Below are 17,482 nucleotides of genomic sequence, written 5' to 3'. Positions count from 1 at the left end.
TTCTAGTCAACCTGGAACTGTAAAAATAAAAGAAAAATACAATTATTAAAAGCATTTCAAGAATGCATTATAAGACTTTTTAGTTTCTATTGAAAGCAAGTTTACACTGTACTCTGCATATTAGCTAGATGCTCAATTACTCTGCATATGAGCTTGCATATGCAGTAGGGTAGAGCAACTTTTTTTTCTTTTGATCACTTATTTGTGCATGCTTGTTATTCAAAACATAGGGTAGGTGATTAGTAGCCGCTCTATTTTTTTTTTTTTGGCGAGTAGTAGAGATGAAGTAAGTAAAAGTAGTTATGAATATAGTGTTTAGGGTACTTTTTTTTTCTGAAAATATGAAAGCAAGTTTTATGAAATCTGGAAGCAATTCTTTTATAATCATTATTATGCAGTTTTTATCCATTCATTATGCAACTTTACTTATCAAGCACTGATGCATGCATACTAGTTATGTAGTTTTTTTACTCATATGATTTATGCATGCACACTGATGTGTTTTGAGGTGCTTGACTCCATAAGATCTCTAAATGATGAAAAGCTAGCAAGTTGTTGTGTTGTCCTTGTACCACGAATCAAAGAGTGTTGAATATATTCTATCCATACACAAAGAAGAAAATAGACAACTATAAACTGATAGACATTTATGTCTCTTTGCAGACCAATGAGTAAGTTGATACTATCATTTATGTTTCCATCTTCTCTTTATTTACTCTTGTATGTTCAAACTGTGAATTTATGTACTTTTTTTTAGTCAAGATTGTGGATTTCACATGCTTACGCATTATGAATATTGGGACGGTCAAATCCTACCTACATTCAAGGAAGAATATATGCTAAATATTCATAAGTTATTGACATATAAATGGCTTAACCACTTTGAAAATAATGTGAATTGGAAGCTTAAACTGCAAATAGAATATGTATCAACTACAATCTCTCAGTTTAATTTGGCATACAAGCATTTTTATGAGTTTGTATAAGGATGTACTGATTTGCTTCTCTGGTTGCATCAATTTGCTTCAATTTGTATTGATGTGCTTTTTCATTTTGAATGTGCACAACAAGTGGTGATTTTTATCATCGGTGGAGTTCTCTCTCCCTCGGTTTGAGTAGGGCCCAGGATTGGGTGTTCAATGCTGGTCGGGCTCATCCTCAACAACGAGGAGGTTGACCAGGTGTGGAGGAGCTCGTCTTGAGGAGTTTGATCCGCTCGATTTGGGTGGCATGGAGTACAATTTTGATAGTAAGAAGCTAGATCCCGGGTTGAGGAGTTCGGTCCCATCCATTTAGGCGGCGAGAAGCTCGAACGCCCCCGTGGAGGATGTCAATTTGGATATTGGGTGGAGTAGCACTGCAACTTGCCTCTGATATTGTATTGATTTGCATCTTTGATTACATCAATTTACTTTAAAATTTGTATTGATGTGCTTTTTTATTTTGAATATGCATGGTATATTAATTGATTTTCGGTTTTACAAGTCTGCTAATGTGCACCCGATGGTACTTGAGCAATCAGGCGTTAGCTACCTTTCCTAATCTGGCTAATTGACCTAATTAGAAAAGCAACTAATGAATCATTTTTCTAATTAGGATGTGTGAACGGATGTGCATTAGCATGCATGTGCATGTATTAGCCAAATCTTAAAAAGTAATTTATAGTGTGATATGTGATAGTTTATTTATTTTTCTTGTTTTATTACGCATGATTTACTTTGTTTTTATTATAAGTTTTATAATAATTTTTATCATATGTTACGCTATAAGTTAGATGCAGATCTCAAATTTCCAGAGGGCTGCCGTTCTCCCAACTCAACTGCACAGCTCGCCGTCTAAAAAAAAAGCTGCAAAACTCGATGCCACAAAGACTCCCATAAAATTCGCGCATGACCCTTAGATGTTTACTTACTCTAATTCTCATATGGAATTACTGATCCTGATAATTTACCATCTCTGTCCTATAAACAAGAGATTTGGACTACTAAAAAAACTAGACTCACCTTACAAATACAAACCCCTTATTAAAAAACAGCTCTATTCATGAATCTTGACTGATGTGAAGGTTGAAAGAATTAAAGATACATTCGGTATTATGAGTAAAGTTTAAAAGAGCAGATTCATTATTATGAGGTGCCGCGTATTATTGTTATACGATAGTACAATACTAATCAAAACTACATCAGTGGTCGAAGAATGTACCATGCAGATCGCCCAAACTCATAGTTCTGGCACATCCTTCATACTGAGAATTTGAGACGAGATTTTCCAACTACCTCTGTCAAAGATACACACGTGACTGATACAATAAAATAGCTCTGGCAACACAGTTACTGCCATGCTGAACCGCTTCAGACCTCCCATAAAAATACGGCTTTAACAAAGCTTGATGGTTCTAGCTTAAAATGGCCAAAGGTCACCCCAAAGTGACCTCCGGGCCTGAAAATGCAAGCTAGGGTTCTTGCTTTGGGTGACCACTATACGCTCAAATGCACCTTCGGACGCGTCCCGTTTGGTGGCACGACATACATCCATCTGTACTTGCTTTCCTCTTCGAATGGGACTGTATATAATCCGGCCCCAACCTCCTCCAAGATCAGCACGAAATGTTTGCTCCTCCTCCGCTCCTTCGCTCTCATGGAATAAACTTAATTCGTGTTCATCAGAAGCATATGCTACCAGACTGTCCCCACCGTCAACATGAATCTCTTCGTCTTCCTCACTTGGAAATTGTTCGTCTGAGAAAGGCAAGAAGCAGTAAACCTTATTTTCAGAAACCTCATATACGCAGGGACTGGAGGAATAATCATGAATAGATAATTACCATAGTCAATGATAAGATCTTCTTGCTTTCTCTTGGCATGGCGCTCTTTAAGGGTCTCAAATTTCATGCCATCAAGTGGCCAAGCTTCCCTAGTTTAGAGAAAAAAGAACACTCATACTAAGTCCAACATACACATGCACGATCATGTGGTAATCTAAACAAAATGGTGTTCTTTAAGCGTTTCAAATTTCATGCCATCAAGTGGCCAACGCTTGCCTAGTTTAGAGAAGAAGGAATTCTAACTTAAGTCAAACATAAGCATGCAGGATCATGTGGCAATCTAAAACAAAATGCACATGCAAAAGAATATGCAGAATGAGAGGTAATTTGATAAATTTGAACTCAAAGTCACAAGCTCTTACTCTGGCCGTTTACCCCTTCTCAAAGCAACATAGCAAAATTTTTCATCCTCAAAACCGCGCAAAGGCACACCCTTTGATCTCTGCAGCAGACATAAGAATCAGAGAGTTAAAGGAAACTAACAGCTGCAAAGGCCAATAGTTTTGTTAATAGTAATAGGTAGGAATACTTTTATAAGCCTACACAAAATTTAGAAAAAAGGGCTTCAATGTTCTACCCAAAAGTGGAAAACACAATTTTTAAAGCATGCTGGGGCTCTTGTATCAGCCACTACCCCACCGCAAAAGATACTGCTTGAATCTTCGCAATTTTGGTAGAGCATAAAAAGCAGAGGTATGACTGTTGATACTATATGAACAACAAGTACAGAACAACAGCATAACTGGTGTTCATCATAACATTTTTATCAGTGGTTCAAGGATTGTGATTTTTTTTAATACCTTTTAGTGACTCAGATGAACGAAATGTAAAATTATTTCTCAAGTGTTTGACAAAAGTGCATTCTAATACAAGGCATAGCATAGAGCCAAGAAAGAGAGGTTAGGAAAGAGATGAAGAACAAAACCTTGTAGGCACGTTGTGATGATGTCCTCTCCAATCTCTGTACAAAGTGGCAATATTTATCTGTATTCTCCAATGGACACTGACCATCATGAGGGCACTGATGCGGAGAGTGAAATTAGTCTTACACTCTTACCCAAGAGCAAAACAAAGACTTGAGCATTTCCAGTTCCAACTTACAGGGGCAACCACAAAAGCACCATTTTTCAATGAGGATTCATGAGCAATGATGCTCTTCTCATTACTTGGAGCACGGGCTGAGGATTTTTCATTTTTGCGACATTTCTGGAAAACACAAAGCTTATGTAAATAAAATGATACATAGCCATATGTGAAAGATCTGTATAGACACATGCAGTAAGTGGAGCATACTCTTTTTTCCATCCAAAGGATATACGAGCGCATTTGGCTTATAATCTTAGCTCCTTGAGGTGTTCCAGGCTCTAATAGAATCTAAAATGCATAATTTTGTTAAGATACAAAAACTAATTGAAAATTATCCCACACACAGGCACAAACACACTGAAAAAGAGGGCACATAGAAGGGACGGGAAAGAGTTGGATTATACCAAAACATCTCTTGTGAGGTCCCAAAGCTGGCGCACAATTGTTATCCTGTCACTCAAAGAAGGAATCTCCCCAAGTGCATAGGACTACAGGTTGAAGGAAGACAGTGTTCAATAAAGATTGAACCATTAGGAACTACAACAGAAAACAAGTTTGATAATAATGACCTGCAATATGATACAGTTCATCAAAACTACATTGCCCACTCGACCACTATCATGATTCATGAAGCGCTACAGGAGTAAAGCAACATATAGAACTTACTGATATCACAAGATCGTGCCCTCGCTCATGTTTTTCTATGCTGCGGTTCAACTCTTGAATGCTATCATAGCTGTGGATAAGTGGCAACCCCTTCAAATCTATAAACATTTGTCAAGTAAACAGTATAATTAACATTCATCCCCGAGTTAAAAAAAACTATGAACAAAGCAACCAACAGTTTTGAGTGTTTCATATTTAAGTACCACCATGGCCACGTAAGACAAAACCGCTAAAGCACTTTTCCAGACAAAACCGCTAAAGCACTCGAATTAACATTGCAAAGTTCAAATTAACTTAATGCACACGGTCAGTGCCTCCATTATCATTTTCCATATCAAGATTTTACATTAAGCCTAACATTTCTACACGCTTGCAAGTTGCAACTCATATACTACTTCGAATCACCTAGTGATCAGCCAATTAATTGCACCATCAAATATGAATCACAGCATGTATGCAAAAGCAAGAGTTAAGCTTACTGTCAAGAAGGCTCTGCCCTGCTCTCTGCATTTCCTTGGAAGGCTCGACCAGGTTAACCCTCTCGATTGACTTTGGCCACACTGCCCTCATTGCCCTGCATTCGTAAAGCCATATTAAGCTTGTGCAACCGATAATCTTAGTATAGATGTAAACTAGGGCATACTTACCAAAGCGCTGAACTCGGCCCGGCACCGAAATCCAACACCTTGGCAGGCGCAAAGTCCGGCAACCTCCGACGAACCTGCAGAATCCACGAATCAGTCCATGAAGGTACTCCAGCAAACAAGTTCAGCTCATTGAGGACAGCAACAAGTCAACAGCAGCGAGTTCTGGTGGTTCCCAGACCTCTCGGAGCACGCGGTGGCACGCGGCATAGATGGCGGGCATGCGTGACGCGACGTACGCAACCGTCTCGTCCTCACGGTACCGAAGGCCGATATCTCCGTAGGCGGAGCGCACCTTCCACCGCGCCGCACGCTGCTCGGCTCCCGCGGGCGCGTTAGGGTCGTCGAGGAGCGCGCCACGGGTGGCGGCCGCGGCCAGCTCAGCGCCAGTGCCCTTGGCGCGTTCGAAGGAGGCCGAGAGCAGCAGCACCTTGCGGTTCATGTGCGCCTTGTCCTGGTCTGCGCGGGCGCGGGAGGGTTAGTAGTAGGGGGGGAGCAATCAATCCGTCGAGCAGGTGGTGGGCGAGGAGGAAGGGAGGGAGGGAGGGCGTAGCGTGTGTTAGTTACCGCGGAGGTAGCGCTTGATCGCGCGGCGGAGAGAGAGGGGGACGAGGTGAATGCCCTGGGACTGCTTGGCCGCCGTGCGGAGGGTCTCCGGCGTCAGCAGCCGCGGCGCCGTCTCCGGCAGGAGCGCGGCCGCCATGTCTTGTCTCGCGGCGGCGCTCACAGAGTACGCGACGCGAGCATCACAGCCTCACAGGGTTCAGGGAGTGTGAACTGCGAATGCGGTTTAGGGTTGCCCGTATCCAGGGTTCCGGCAGAAAAACGTATTTAGTTATTTGTATATATTATTCTAATTTAGTTTGATGGAGGTAAATATATGTTTACAGTCTAACTAGCTAGATACAGATTATTGTATCTGCTTATACAAATGAATCCACTTATCAATATCATAAAATCATATTTATGCGAGAAACCAATTAGAATCTCAGCTCTTGCATTCGTTCGTACGATCTCAGATTCAACTAACCAAACAGAAAGTTAGCTCAGCTTGTTCAGATAGATACAATCAATCAAATATTCTTCTCTTCAACACTCTTGTATCCGCTCAGCCTGCTTCCTCTCAGCCTGCGTATACGGTACATGCGAGCAACAGAACATGTGAGGAACCAATCACACCCTCACATGTTCTGCCACCCTTACTCATCGTGACCTAGATGCTCATATACAGTCGGACAGTTCCCCTGCTCGATCCGACACCCGCACAAAACTTGCAAACCGTATGGATACTTTTTAGTCATCCTCCTATGGCAATACCAGAGGTTTCATCGGTGGCGCCATAGTTGCACGACCTCGCTCTCATGGTAGAAACCGCATGATGCCAAGTCATGGTGGTAAGGACCGCGCCCATTTCCAGAACTGATGATGGCTGTTGTCGCCAGGAATCACAGCAGGCCCTGTGGTAGGACAAATCACGTGCCCCCACTGTAATGGGGAGAGGTACTAGGAGAGCCCCATCATTGGGATAGCCAAACCACTGACTTGTATGACTCTCTTCGCCAGTGTGACCTCCGCAGCGTGATCCAGGGCCAGAGGGCTAAGCGAGAGCAGGAGGATCGCGCCTGGCGATGGCAGGACAAGGGCAAGCAGCCCTACCGCTCGCCTCCCCCTCGCAAAGAGGCATCGGATTCCTCCATCCAGTCGCTAGGACTTCTTGACCATCGTCTCTCTCCCCGAACACGTGTGGCCACCCATCAGCCGGTAGCTCCCTGTTACGGGACAAGGTGTAACGCTTTATCAATCTGGTTGCGAGAGGTGCGCTGACCAGACAAGTTCCGGCTGGTCCTAGCCGAAAAGTATAACAAATCTTCTAGCCTAGAGGAATTCCTACATATCTACACCACCATGGTGCAGGCCGTGGGTGGCAACGGGAAGATCATGGCGAACTATATCTCGAACGTGTTGATCGGCTCAGCCTAATCCAGGCTTATGAACCTCCCTTGCAGGCCGGTCCACTCATGGAAGGACTTGTGTGACCAGTTTGTTACCAACTTCCAGGGGAACTATGCCTGACCAGGGGTCGATGATGACCTGTACCAAATCAGGCAGTGGCAGGATGAGTCGCTACGAGACTTCATCTGGCATTTCACCAAACACTGGAACATCATTCCAAAGATGACGGGTGAATCCGTGGTCATCGCCTTCTAAAGAGGAGTCAGAGACCAGAAGATGGTCGGAAAGTTGGCCACCAAGCAAGTCCAGAGCACCACTGAGCTCTTCGAGCTCGTAGATAAGTGTGCGCAGGCCGCTAAGGCACGAGAGCGCCAAAGCAGCACAAAGCCACAACTGACCTTCGACCTACCCGCTTCTTCCAAAGGGGTTAGCCAAAAGGAGAAAAGGAAGAACAAACGTAAGGTAGGACCACCCGAGGTCATGGTGGTCAAGCAGACCGGTCATTCACACAGACATTTCGAGAAAAAGGACGGGAAGAAGGGCAGAGGCTACTACCCAATTCATCGAACAGATGCCCACGATCTAATTGAGTGCAATGTCATGTGGGGCATCATCACTAAGGAGCTTAGGGAGCGCAAACCCAGGCGCGACAACGATGACGAGAATGGGGCTACTCCCGACCAGTTAGCGCTAGGGTTCCAATAGGCCGACCAAATGGTCCACCACATCTTCGGAGGTGCTGCAACGTATTCCTCGAATATAGAGTATAAGTCGGTGGTCCACGAGGTGTGGGCAACCATGTTGGGCCTAAGCCCTTGTCTGAAGTGGTCGAAGGTACCCCTTACCTTCAGCTCAGTGGACCACCCTACGTACGTCAAGCGCCCTGGTCATTACCCCATTATGATCGAACCCACAATATAGAACATCCGACTGGGTCGCGTATTGGTCAATGGAGGGAGCTTCATCAACCTCCTCTTCGTCGATGCACTGGACGCCATGTAGATTCCGAGGAGTGCGTTGAGGCTATCTCCTCCTTTCTTTGGAATTACCACTGGCTCCTCAGCCAAACCGTTGGGGCAAATTGAGCTTCCTATCACCTTCAGCTCTCTTAATAACTTCAGGACCAAAAGAGCCTTGTTCGATGTGACGGACTTCGGGACCGCTTATAACACGATCCTGGGGTGACCCACGATGTCCCAGTTCATAGCCGTTGCCCACTACGCATACCAGGAAATCAAGATCCTTGGTACGATGGGGGCCATGATTAGTTTTGGCAAAGCGAAGACGGCCCTACACTGCGACAAGAGGAGCCTTGACATGGTTGAGCTGACTCTTGGGTCATAGCCTGTCGGTGGGTGAACACTGCAAGCGGGGATCCTGAGGGACCCCCTTTGAGATTCAGCCGGAGGGCTAATTCTGGATCTACCTCATACGTGGATTTAATGCGAATATGTGAGATCTAGGCGGGACGGATGATCGTCGGCTAGTGAGAGTAAATGCTCAAGGGATTTTAGACAGGTTCAGGCCGCACGGAGCGTAATACCCTACTCATGTGTATATGTTATTAATGCTCTTGGAATGCATTTCTCTGGATATCTGTGTTACAAGGTTTTTTGTCTAAGTCTAGAGCTTCGGTCTTCAAGTGCTGATCTCTCTGAGCTTCTATTCGGTTTGGATTTCTCCAACCTTCAGCTGTGTGCTAGAGCTTCAGACCTGTTAGCCCCCTCCTCCTCTGGAGTCCTCCTCCTCTGGAGTGCACCCCCCCTTTTTATCCTATTGGGGGAGGCTCGGCGTGCTCAGAAATGGGGGCACGAGTTCCCATGAACCATAAATAGAAAGCAACTGTTATGGAGCTACAGTTTGATGTTACAGGGGGTTGAAAATGTGCCTTTGGTCGGTCCTGTCGCCCATTACGCCCATCTTTAGCAGATGCAAGGGGGCCCACCGGGCAGCCGCCGAACTACCCCGCATGCCCTCTCGGTCAGAGAGATCTGACACAGCAGGGGGGCAGGCGATATGCCTCAAGCCCAGCGACGATATCTCCAAGCCGTTTCCTTTATGGGCCCCGCAGGGTGATGTGCGATGGGACCCGTCGTATTAAATGTCCCCATGCCTTCCTGCCAGGAGGTGGCAGGGATTGACGTACTCAGTACGACAGGCATGGGGGGAGTGGTTAGAAGTGACAGGCCACGCTCCCTCTCAAATGCAGCATCGGGCCTCTCATCAATTGACACCTCACCGTTGAGCCCTTGTGGGGTCCACCGGCAAGGGGCTTCTCATGTCCTCGGGGAACTCTGGGTACTCGGGGACCAGCTGTTCATAGCCCCGAGTACCCTCTCCCGGATATGTCTCTTCTCAGGTCCTCAAGGAACTCCGGGTACTCGGGGACCACTGTTCATGGTACTGAGCACCCCTCCCGAAACTGGCTCTCCTCGGGTCCTCGAGGAACTACAGGTACTCGGGGACCACTGTTCATGGTCCCGAGCACCCCTCCCGAAACTGGCTCTTCTCGGATTCTCAGGGAACTACGGGTACTTGGAGACCACTGTTCATGGCCCCGAGCACCCCTCCCGGAACTGTCTCTTCTCGACCCTCGGGGAGATGGTCCCCAAGGAAAGGCGCCACGTGGCATTCTGTTGTCCTGGCCTCAGGACTCGGGGACCCCTGGTTCCCATGTCACCGACATAGCCCGAGGATGCTGGGCCTAGTGGTTGCCTGATGAAATTCCACATCATCGCCAACCCAGATGACCGACTCAATGCAATTTTTCTAAATGATGCCGATCCATCTAGTACGGTCCAGATAGGGGTCGGCCTGGATCTCAAATAGGAGCTCATTCTCATCACTTTCCTTCGAGTGAATGCAGACGTCTTTTCATGGAGTATGTATGATATGCACAGAGTCCCTAGGGACGTGATCGAGCACAAGTTGCATGTATGAACGGACGCGCGACCAATAAACTAGAAGGCGCGTCAGTTTTTCGCCAACCTAAAGGAAGCACTTCGAGAGAAGGGCGATAAGCTCCTGGAAGCAGACTTCATCCATGAGATACAGTATCCGAAATGGTTGGCTAACCCATTCATGGTCTAGAAACATAACAGTGAGTGGAGGATGTGCGTCGACTTCACCGACCTCAACAAGGCATGCTAGAAGGATCTCTTCCCTCTGCCCTGGATTGATCAGCTTGTTGACTCAACGGCCAGCAACGATCTGCTAAGCTTCTTAGATTCCCACTTAGGGTATCATCAGATTATCATGTGTAGGGTAGATGAGGAGAAGACTGCTTTTGTAACACCTTTTGGGGTCTTTTGTTATGTAAAAATACATTTTGGTCCAAAAAATGCCGGTGCCACTTACCAACGTTGCATTCAACTCGTTCTCTGGCCACAGCTCGGTAGAAATATCGAGGCATACGTTGATGATGTGGTCGTGAAAAGTAGAACCAAGGACAACCTGGTCGGGGACCTCCAGGAAACGTTCGACAACATTTGAAAGTACCACATGAAATTAAACCGGGAGAAGAGCACGTTTGGAGTCCCATCAGGGAAGTTGCTCGGGTTCCTCATATCCAATCAAGTAATAGAGGCAAACCCTGATAAGATCAGAGCCATTGACCAGATGAAATCCTCAACCAGGTTAAAGGAAGTCCAGAAGCTAACAGGATGTGTGACGGCTTTGTGTAGGTTCATCTTAAGGCTAGGAGAGAAGGGGTTGTCGCTCTTCAAGCTTCTAAAGAAAAGCGACCACTTCTCGTGGACGACAGAAGCAGAGACAACCTTCTAAGAACTCAAAAGGTACCTCTCTTCCCCTCCTATACTAACCGCTCCTCGACTAGACGAGGAGCTCTTGATCTATGTTGTAGCTACCCCATAGGTTACGAGCACGGTCCTGGTCGTTGAATAAGAAGGATTTTAACGACCAGTATACTGCGTCAGTGAGGTCCTACACGATGAGAAAGCTTGATACCCACAGGCTCAGAAACTGCAATACGCCATATTGATGGCCTCTCGCAAGATCCTACACTACTTCCAAACCCACAAAATTAAGGTAATCTCCTCGCTTCCTATTAGAGAAATACTCCATAATAGAGATGTTGTAGGAAGAACAGCAACATAAGCAATAGAGCTTGGGAAGTTCGATATTCAATTTGTTACCCAAATAGCTATCAAGTCCTAGACATTGACTGATTTTATGGCCAAGTGGTCGTCCTTTGAGCACGAACAAGAACAGTGACCAGAAACAAACAAGCACTAGACCATGCACTTTGATGGATCGTTCACGTTGAAGGGAGTATGGACTGGAGTGGTCTTGACCTTACCAACCGGTGACATCCTCAGGTACATAGTTCAATTATGTTTTCTGTATACTAACAATATTGTAGAATACGAGAGCCTCTTGTCCGAAATGCGAGCAGCCTCCACACTTACGATAAAACACATGTTAGCGATAAGGGACTCGCTACTGATCATAAACCAAGTTCAAAAGGAATTTTAGTGCTCTGAGCCAACAATGATGGCATACCTCGTGGAAGTGAGAAGACTAAAGCGACGCTTTATCAGTTTTGAGGTCAAGCATGTCCCTCGCAAGGACAACTTCCAAGACGATGAGCTGGCCCGTTAGTTTCTTCTCACGAAATTGTTTGGGTCAGAGTCTTTGAAGAAAGACTCACACGACCATCCACCGCTACCCCACAGGTTGCATGTGAAGGGATGTTCCGCTTAAAAATGGAGCACCAGAGGCAACACCTTTGGAGGCAATGCCCTCTTCGGTGTTGTCAACCTCGGGTGGCCATCATGTGGCCGTCTTGCTTGGTTCAAGCATGACCTGGATGAATCAGATCTTGGACTACCTTCAAAATCGAGTAATCCCTAAAGATGATGCGTCAGTAGAAAGGGTCACGCGGCAAGCCCGCATATACTCCCTAGTAGAGGGATGCCTTTATCACTGAGGTAGCAATGACCTTTAACTGAAATGCATCACTCAGGAAGAGAGCAGCACAATGCTCTTTGACATCTACAGAGGCATATGTGGCAAAGATTCTATTGGCCCATGGCCCTCAGGATGCTCACGAGCTGGTGAAACGGTACGAGTCATGTCAATGCCATGGCCAACATACCAATCTACCAGTCCAAAGGCTACAAACTATACCACTTTCCTGGCTTTTTGCTATCTGGAGGCTCAATATCATGGGACCATTCTCTAAAGCCCCAGGAGGTTTTGAATTCATGTTCGTGCCAATCAACAAATTCACTAAGTGGATCGAGGCCGAGTTTGTTGGGAAGATCACTACCGCGGCTGCGATCAAGTTCATACGAGGGTTGGTACTTCGATTTAGCAGTCCAAACCGTATAATTACAGACAACAGGACTCAGTTGACCAGTAGTTCTTTCCAGGACTACTATGAAGAGATCAAGACCAAAATTTGCTATGCGTCAGTGGCACACCTCAAAGCAACAGACAGATCGAAAGGGCAAATAGGATGATACTGTAGGGGATCAAGATACGGGTCTTTGATCGGTTTAAGAGCTATTCAAGACACTGAATGCACGAACTACCCACAATACTCTAGTTGCTGAGAACGACTCCTAGCAGGGCCACATCTGAAACCCCTTTCTTCCTGGTCTTTGGCGCGGAGGCAATGCTCCCCTTCGAAATCACCCTTCAGTCTCCTCGAGGGACCAACTACTCGGACGATTACCAGGTGGCATGACGAGAGGATGACATAAACCTGATCGAAGAGTTGTACGATCGTGCTTTAATTCGAGCAGCACAATATTAGCAAAGCCTCAGACGCTACCACAACCATAGGGTGCGGGAACCTACACTGGTCGTGGGCGATCTTGTCCTTAGGCAGGTCCAGAATAAGACAAGACAGAATAAGCTTTCTCCTAAGTGGGAGGGACCCTACAAGGTGGTCAATGTCACCCGGTCTGGTGCGGTCAAATTAGCTATGGAGGACGGCCGTGAATTACACAACTCTTGGAACATAACCCAGTTGTGCAAGTTCTATGTCTAGGGCTGCTCGAAGACGGGCCTGTTTTCCTATTTTGTAGGATCTTCCGGATAAGCGTGGAACATGGCTTGTAAGTTTTTCCAATTCCAAAGAATCAAACTCTCTGTTTTGTAGGATTTTCCGAAAAAGAATAGTCTCCCACCAACTTATAAGTTTTTTCATTTTTGAGGCTTGACCGCCTAGTTGACAACTTTTTTGCCGATCAAACGATCGGGGTCGTTATAGCAGTTTAGATTATGTAGTCATTTGTTCCTATTTTTTTTTCTATTTTTCTGTACTACTAGTTACTTTGCCTATTTGCTCATGTGGTGAATACCAAACCATTTTAGTGGGGATTCAAGTTGCCACTCGCACAGCTCCTCGAAGGATATGGGAGGCTGGGGAGTAATAACCGTGAGGCCACAAGCCCTAACCTGGGTTGAGCGTTGGTTGCTATCGAAGGGCTTGTCGCGTCAAGGGTTGTCCTATGCGCCGCAAACCTAACTAGTGAGCAGCGCGGAATGTTTTGGTCCCCCATAAATATAACGTGCACTCAGAACCTACTTGCCACAGGGACACAAGGAAAGTTTACATAAAAAAATAGGTCATACATTTACAAAATAACCGCTCGGGTAATACCCGGGGGCTGTTTCTAACAGTTTTTACTCAGTATCCCTAGGATCTGAAGATGCCCTTCTTCGGGTCAAACTGGATGGACCAAAGAAAAGACTGATCTGCAAAATAAAATGACCCTATAAGGTCATGAAGCTTCTCTGTGGTCTTCTGGATGCTGATGAAGCCTTTGGAGATCGCCGGAACAAGGTCTAGATCGGGGAAGTGCTCGCTGACACAAGCAAAGGCAAGGTAGGCGCCGTGGAGTGTGGTCGCAAATAAGTGGTCGCTGATGTTCCCTCGCAGGCTCTACTCAAGCGCTCCCACCTCCTCGAAGGCCGCCAAGAACCGGTCGACATGACAAGTTACTATATAAAGGAGGAAGGACCAGGTTTGTAAAGGACGAAACTCTTTCTGTATCCAGTTGATCCCCATCATAAGAAAATACACATCATATAGTGTTCTTGTGTTCTTGAGTTCATCATCACGCACACAACCACTTATAGGAAACGTTGATCACGCTCTAGTTGGTTGGTATACCTCGAACACATTATCAAGGATTAACCCTCGATAGTGCTAGTGGGTTTTAGACCCAACGGGGACAGATTCGGGTGTAAAATTAAGCCTATGGGGCCATTGGGTTGGGGTCCCGATTCTAGGTGGATCTGAGGCCAGGGCAGGTTTTGCACCCATGGGTCCCCCATAGGCCCTAGATGTAGCCCAACTTGGCCAAGTAGACAACCACCTCCCCACCACGCTCGCCCACTACCCCTCCGTCTCCTGCCTCGACCTCTCCCTCTGCCCACATATCGCTGACACCACCCTTGCCACTGTCTCAGGATTCGCGCATTGGAGAGTGTCGCGTAGGCGGCGGGCGAGGCGGCACCCTCGCCGGTGGAGGACCCAACGCCGAGGCAGTGCCCGTGCCGTGGAGGATGGGGAGGGAGTCATGGCCCCGACAACGGGAAAGCCGAGATGAGATGACATCTCAGGTAGAGTTTTGGGTTCCCATCGGGTCTTAGTTCTCCACGGGACCCGAGGCCTGGGGTGATTTTGCATCTAGTACTAATTTAGGTGCCGAGTCGGGTTTGATTATTCGGGTTTCGGATCGGGCGTGTTCTTATTCCACCCAGTCCCGACCCGATCCGTTACCACCCCTAACTGTGAGAGACAGAGGTGATATTCTAAACAAAGAACCCCTTTTTTACTCTAGTCTTGCAAGATGACCCCTAGACGGGCTTGCGGATGCGAACAGTGACTGAGTATAGGAACGAGATTGGCGACTAGAGGAGAGGGGTGAATAGGCGCCTCAACAAATTTCTTACGAAATCGATGACCTTCTCCTATTGGGATCACCCAACGCACCTCAAAACTCAAGTGAAAGCAAAAATTGAGAGAAGTTTTAACAAGAGAAAATTGAGGCAACACGACTCCACGGATGGTATATGAACCACAGGTTCCATTTAAAATCAATCCATGTGTCTTAGCACTCAAAAGATCACAACTATCAAAGAAACAAGAAAGTATGAACACCGAGCAACGAAACTCTCTAATTTGATTGTCTAGAGGCAAGGGAATTTAAGACCTCATCACATATACGTATGTATGTGAATTTTATGCCTCTAGCAACAAGAAGAATGACCTCACAAGGTGCTGAAATTTCAGCCGAAAAACCAGAATGAAAATCAAATTTGGAAACCGAAAAACTTGTAAACTTGCAAGAGAACCAATAGAAGGAAACTAGAAGGAGGTGAGCACAATAATATAAAGAAATATAAACTTCATTACAGTAGAGGTTAGCCCTATTTTAGACAGATTACAAATATTTTCTCTCACAAAACTCTCACCTAATACATAGGCTAAGCACTACTCTTCTTATCCTCTAAACCCTAGCACTATGCTCCTAAATGAGTGGCACAACAAGCTCAAGTGGCTGGTTCTCCCTCTTTTATAGCTCCACACCTCTATTTATAGGTACCCCAAGTTTTCTAGTTTTTTGTTTTCAAAATACTCCACTCTCGTAGTACTTTTCTACGTACCACCGAGAGTATTTTAGTCAATTTTCTTCTCCAATCATCGAACGGTCGCGACGCCTTTATGACTTAGCTTCGCCTCGACTCAAGTTTCGCGATGGTGCCACGTACTCCTCCATTCCTCCTATAGTTTTAAGGCTAAACCACGAAACCCTAGCATGCTTCTCAAAGCGTGACTAGGCGCCACTTGCTTCCACCTGAAGCAAATGCTCTGATGATGACGCATATCCTTCGCCTTGCGACTTTCGGTAGGTCTCTCTCGCTCCCGATCCTTTGGACCGCCTTGTCACTTGCACCGGCATACCCTTCATTTGACTTTGTCAATATGCCATCTCCATCCTCCATTTCATACTTTGCTTGACCTTCATGTGTACAGATAGTATCACCTTTGACTCCGCCCGGTCTTCCTTAATCGTCCGGCACCAAGCACCCGCTTAGCGCTGATTACCCGCCGTTGATCGCGTTGCATCCGTCACCCACACACATTGAAATAAGCAAACACATTTCTCTACACTCCAAAACATCTTCAGTTTAGCACAAAATCAAAAACTTCAATTCATAGCACATCCTGCAAAAAATGTGAACACCGGATGCTCCGATGTGTTCTGCTCCTGAACACCAGACCATCCGGTGAGTGTAACACTATCTGTTTTAAGAAAACTTTGCTCTCTATAAAAAAAAGGTCCAGTAAAAGCTTCTGGTGATCTCATGTCCATCACCGGATAATCTGATATGTGCCAATCCACCGAACTACCCTTCTGTAACCTCTCTGCAACAAAAGGTTTGGTGCATTCTTCGGTGTTCACAATCTCAGCACCGAACTATCCGGCGTACATAATCAAACTTGACGCTAAAAATCTCTTCTCTGCAAAAAATATTCCAACGCTCTTAAAGTCCATCACCGGACCATCTAGTATTTACTTTTATTTCTGCTTCAGTACTGAAAATGCTCATGTGATACCCACCGATGTAGTCACCATATTTACCGGACCTTCCGGTCCATTGATCTTCAATTTTGCCTGAAAAATTGTTCTCTGCAAGAAATAGTCCGGCGAGTACACACTGCTCACACCAGAACTTTCGGTGAATACCGGAACATCCCGTGTGTGTAATTTTTCTACGTACAGAGAAGAATTTACCAATTTTAATCACCATCAACTCGAGTTAGACAAACAAGAACAAACATTCACAAACACATACTAACCAAATTCAATACATAATTATACAAACAAAATCACTTTTCCACTTGATTTCTCACGGAGTCTGTGCCTCAGCAAACCGGTCGATCAGATCATCAGAATGTTTGCATAAAATTCAGGAGAATGCGACATAATTATGCACATCTTGGTCAAAAAATGGTACGTCCAGAACGATAAGTAAGAAGAACAGATAAAAGTATCACACGCATCGGTTTCTTTTTGAACAAAATTATTGAAGATGCCACCTTGAACTCACTCACACAAGTAGCAATGCATTTCCTTGCCAACTGAACACGAAGAGGAGATGAAACCAGTGCCTTCCAGAATGATCACAATTGCCACGATAGCCCACACTTGCATACCAGAATGCCAAATCATTGCAACACAAGGCTATTTAGTGTGATGGGGTGATTTGCATACATTATGCATTTCAAGGGGGGTAAAGTGGATATTTCACACTTTAAATACAGCTC

General features: G+C 45.7%; 1 protein-coding gene across 1 annotated transcript; it reads right to left on the bottom strand.

Annotated features, from left to right (window-relative positions):
- Positions 1 to 2,197: 2,197 nt before the first annotated feature.
- LOC133907809 (probable S-adenosyl-L-methionine-dependent RNA methyltransferase RSM22, mitochondrial) lies at positions 2,198 to 6,031 on the bottom strand. Its single transcript, XM_062349901.1, has 12 exons — positions 5,788 to 6,031; positions 5,402 to 5,679; positions 5,224 to 5,297; positions 5,056 to 5,150; positions 4,577 to 4,674; positions 4,315 to 4,398; positions 4,118 to 4,198; positions 3,926 to 4,030; positions 3,750 to 3,845; positions 3,187 to 3,266; positions 2,825 to 2,913; positions 2,198 to 2,738 (listed from the first exon to the last, which is right to left on the bottom strand). The coding sequence occupies exons 1-12, from the start codon at positions 5,921 to 5,923 to the stop codon at positions 2,401 to 2,403; spliced, it is 1,554 nt and encodes a 517-aa protein (XP_062205885.1). The 5' UTR covers positions 5,924 to 6,031; the 3' UTR covers positions 2,198 to 2,400.
- Between the last annotated feature and the right edge of the window lie 11,451 nt (positions 6,032 to 17,482).

Source organism: Phragmites australis, chromosome 24 (genome assembly GCF_958298935.1).
Source record: "Phragmites australis chromosome 24, lpPhrAust1.1, whole genome shotgun sequence".
Lineage (NCBI taxonomy): Eukaryota > Viridiplantae > Streptophyta > Magnoliopsida > Poales > Poaceae > Phragmites > Phragmites australis.
Note: the sequence above shows the minus strand (reverse complement) of the source record. Positions and strands in the feature narration are given on the sequence as shown.

Excerpts from the sequence above, each read along its gene's own strand:
- LOC133907809 (XM_062349901.1), bottom strand. The coding sequence starts at position 5,923 with ATGGCGGCCGCGCTCCTGCCGGAGACGGCGCCGCGGCTGCTGACGCCG. Across the intron at positions 4,399-4,576 it reads GGCACGATCTTGTGATATCA|TCCTATGCACTTGGGGAGAT; the intron begins GTAAGTTCTATA and ends TTCAACCTGTAG. Across the intron at positions 4,199-4,314 it reads ACCTCACAAGAGATGTTTTG|ATTCTATTAGAGCCTGGAAC; the intron begins GTATAATCCAAC and ends TATGCATTTTAG.